Source organism: Bipolaris zeicola, assembly GCF_000523435.1.
Source record: "Bipolaris zeicola 26-R-13 unplaced genomic scaffold scaffold_558, whole genome shotgun sequence".
Taxonomy (NCBI): Eukaryota; Fungi; Ascomycota; class Dothideomycetes; order Pleosporales; family Pleosporaceae; genus Bipolaris; species Bipolaris zeicola.
The window spans coordinates 1,346-4,584 of NW_006912607.1; the positions used below are offsets into that span (position 1 = coordinate 1,346).

The 3,239-nt window shown below is 46.2% G+C and overlaps 2 protein-coding genes across 2 annotated transcripts; one reads left to right on the forward strand and one right to left on the reverse strand.

Moving 5' to 3' along the window:
• Positions 1-226: 226 nt before the first annotated feature.
• On the forward strand, positions 227-961 carry COCCADRAFT_31484 (uncharacterized protein; the record flags this gene model as incomplete). The annotated part of the gene is made up of 2 exons (XM_007720659.1): positions 227-544; positions 581-961. 2 exons carry the CDS (start codon positions 227-229, stop codon positions 959-961), a joined length of 699 nt encoding a protein of 232 aa, XP_007718849.1.
• A 110-nt stretch (positions 962-1,071) lies between these two features.
• COCCADRAFT_42209 (uncharacterized protein) lies at positions 1,072-2,784 on the reverse strand (the record flags this gene model as incomplete). The annotated part of the gene is made up of 4 exons (XM_007720660.1): positions 1,072-1,208; positions 1,256-1,486; positions 1,537-2,257; positions 2,308-2,784. 4 exons carry the CDS (start codon positions 2,782-2,784, stop codon positions 1,072-1,074), a joined length of 1,566 nt encoding a protein of 521 aa, XP_007718850.1.
• Positions 2,785-3,239: the final 455 nt, after the last annotated feature.

The window sequence follows — 3,239 nt, forward strand, 5'->3', positions numbered from 1 at the left end:
CCCGTGAATCGACTATCTTACTATATTCACAATAAATTCACGACTCTCAAACCACTCCGCGAGAAAAAAGACACCTAGTGGGTACAAAAGTTCATGCTTGCTGAGGTTAGCTAATGTTGACGAAGCATCGGTGGCGAACGCCTAGTCCGGTGTGCACTCCACACTAGAATACACGGGTAATAGTACGACGCTCTCAAAATCACCTCTGTCGTCATAACAGCCTAAAATGGAGTCGCTGCCGTCAGCTTGGATAAAACGAGATCCTCAGAGAGCAGAAGTCTTGACTCACTCTGGGACTTCATCAGCTCCTTCCACGTCCACTTCTAACACCCTTCATCATCCCGATACTACGACAGGATCACTTTGCCAGCGAAGCCACTCCCTGAAGATAGGAAGGAGCAAAAAGAGTACATCGGATCCCCAAGTCCTTCAGTTTCCTCATACCCGCACCCTACCTACACCTACGAGATTTTCCGATTACATGGAAACGATGAAGTCTGAGGCCCAACAGCATGGCCCAACAGTGCTGCCCTCGGCGCGCCAGGTATGTCGCAAACGCCGGGAGTATCTATTGGTTCAGGCCCTCAAAGACAGTATCGTCAACTTTTCCAGGACCAACCTGGTTTTGCGTACGTCTATAGCGGAGGAGGTGAAGAAAGGCATAGAGGGCACTTTAACAGGCATTGAAAAAGATCCTATCCAGATCGTCACGACAGTTGGTTCTCATGGCAAAACTTTTTGGAGCAGAGTGCATCAAGAATGCTATCACAGCCAGGCCGTTTTGAGGAGCCAGCCTCTGCATCAAATCTACTCGAAGAAGGACATTGAGAGAATATTGTTCTTTTGGGCTGTTCATCAGAGCACTCTTTCGTATGGGGACATCGCTTGCAAATTACATCTACCCGTCGGTGCCCTTTTGTCGTGGATATTGGGATTCATAGATCGTCCGCAGGAAATCTAAAACTAGAGAACAAATTGACATAGCTATAATTTTACTGTTCTTATCATATCTACAGTCCGCCTCCTCATGCAAAACAGTTGCAGATATCGATGCAGGTTGAAATTTTCCGCTCATCTGTACCGCGATACTGACATCTTACTAATATATGTCTCATCGGGTAGGTAGACACTCGTCCTGAAGTGTATGTGATGAGAACTAGCTCTGACGGCTTGCCTCGCGCGCATTTCGAACTTGGGGGTGCCGCACACTATTCATTGTTAGACAAGTTCGAGGATTGCGTCGCGTAAAGCATACCTGTCACAAGCATATTCCCTGCTTCAGCACTCCATTCGCCCTCAATAAACATGGCCATGTCAAGAGAGCCAGATATGGGGTACATTCTCGCTTCGGGGATTCTGGAGCTAGAAAACTCGCCTTCTGCTGTTCCTTCGGTTTCATTGGGGTATAGTAAGTATATAGTCAGAATTTTTCGAGAATCTATACCGTTAAGGGTGTCAAGATATTCTTTCGCCCACTTCATTTGATCTGCTCAGTATGAGTAACGCAGAAAGTTTCAAGGGTGGATTCATAGTAACCTGATGTTTCAAGAAACCAAAGAAGAGTGAGTCTTCTCACACGTGCTGTTTGTTGATTATGAGCCAGGAGTAAATAGCGAGTCATGTACAGATGCGCCGCGATGCCTGTACCGCTGGACATGAGGAGTACCTTATCGTAGCGGGCTAGCTCCTTACAATCCACGCCTCCGTAGGGACCATCGATAATTGCAGGTGTAGTAGTACTGGTAAACCCTAGCTTGCGCGTAAAGCCCTGACGACGTTGAATGATAAGTACTACCGATCCCAACTGATTCTTTTCATCGTGGAACGCCCATGCAACTATAAATGGATGGAACTCAAGCAAGCCCAAACCAAGACCACGAGAGTGTGGCAAAGAGAGATATATAAATTGCCCTGGGATGACATGCCAGGGTCGTCTTACATCGACGCGAACTTGAAAGACCTCTTCATTTTGGTTTCCATTTGATTGAAAGCGAGTGATCGAGGCCTGGCAACGGGGTCCTGACCCAGCATTTCGGTAGATACAGTGAATTACCCACAATATCTTCTGGAGCACAAAAAAAGACGCTGCACTGGAGATGCAAGCAACCACGTACGGACTGGGCCTAGTCAGATGTAGCCAGAGGAAGACAAGGAGAGCTACTGATGCTATTGTATGTAGTTGGAGGAACAACTCATACACCCTGCGCCGAATGTAAACGAAGGAGCACACTGCAATCGTCCCAGTAATTGAGATTAACTAGCAAAATGAGCATAGAAGGGGCCAAAATTCGATACGAACAGACCTACTGTGATATCAATTGCACGCAATGGCTTCCGACGCTGCAAAACGCTCAGGACCCCATGTATTAGGCCTTCTAGAACGCAAATGCGTCCCACCCAACGATGGATAAGGTAATACTGATTGTGTGATAACTTCAGAATTCTATCAGCGACGAAGTTCGTTCTTCCACCAAAAAAAAGAACAACAAGATTCGTTATGCATAGCCGAGCAAGGCGCGCAGAGAAGTCGGCTTGAGACGCTACAGCAATGAGTGCGCTAGCGATGTTTCCGACCAGCATACAAATTACTACAATACCCGCAATAATTGTGATGTCTGAGCTACTATTAACTCTTGCCAGTATAACTGTGTATAGAAGCCATTTAGAGAGAACAGAAAAGACATGGTCACGTGCTCGAGCTGTTAAGAATCGGAAAAGTCGCCAAATAACGACAAGACCGAGAAGAGAGATGTATGCGGTTGCATAGATATATGGGGCCTGCATATTGGCTAGGGTGCTAAGGAAGGTGTGTTGTTCGTGAAAATGTCTTCGAACCTTAAAAGTTGTATGGGTTCTTTGGTGCATCTCTGGTACAATGCACGCAGGAAATAACTGCCAGTTTAGTACCAATGTGTATCTCATGCGATTCAATTGAGCAAGTCGACGCCTCTAGGACTTAGGGCATCGGTTTACGGATAACCGGTTACAGAGGTCAGTATCCTAATTACGCTTGTGTCTGCAGCTAAAAAAAGGCTACGTTAGCCGCCAAACTACTGCATGGTAATGAGCAGAAATCGAAACTCAGATCCAGAATGAGATAGATATGGAGACTACAGAACCAGCAACACCCACACAGAGTACTACACCTAGCCAATTTGAAATACCAATCCTCCCACCAAACAAACGACAAGCAAATTTCTCACCAGAGATACGTACTAGAAGCAACTTCTCACCTTTTA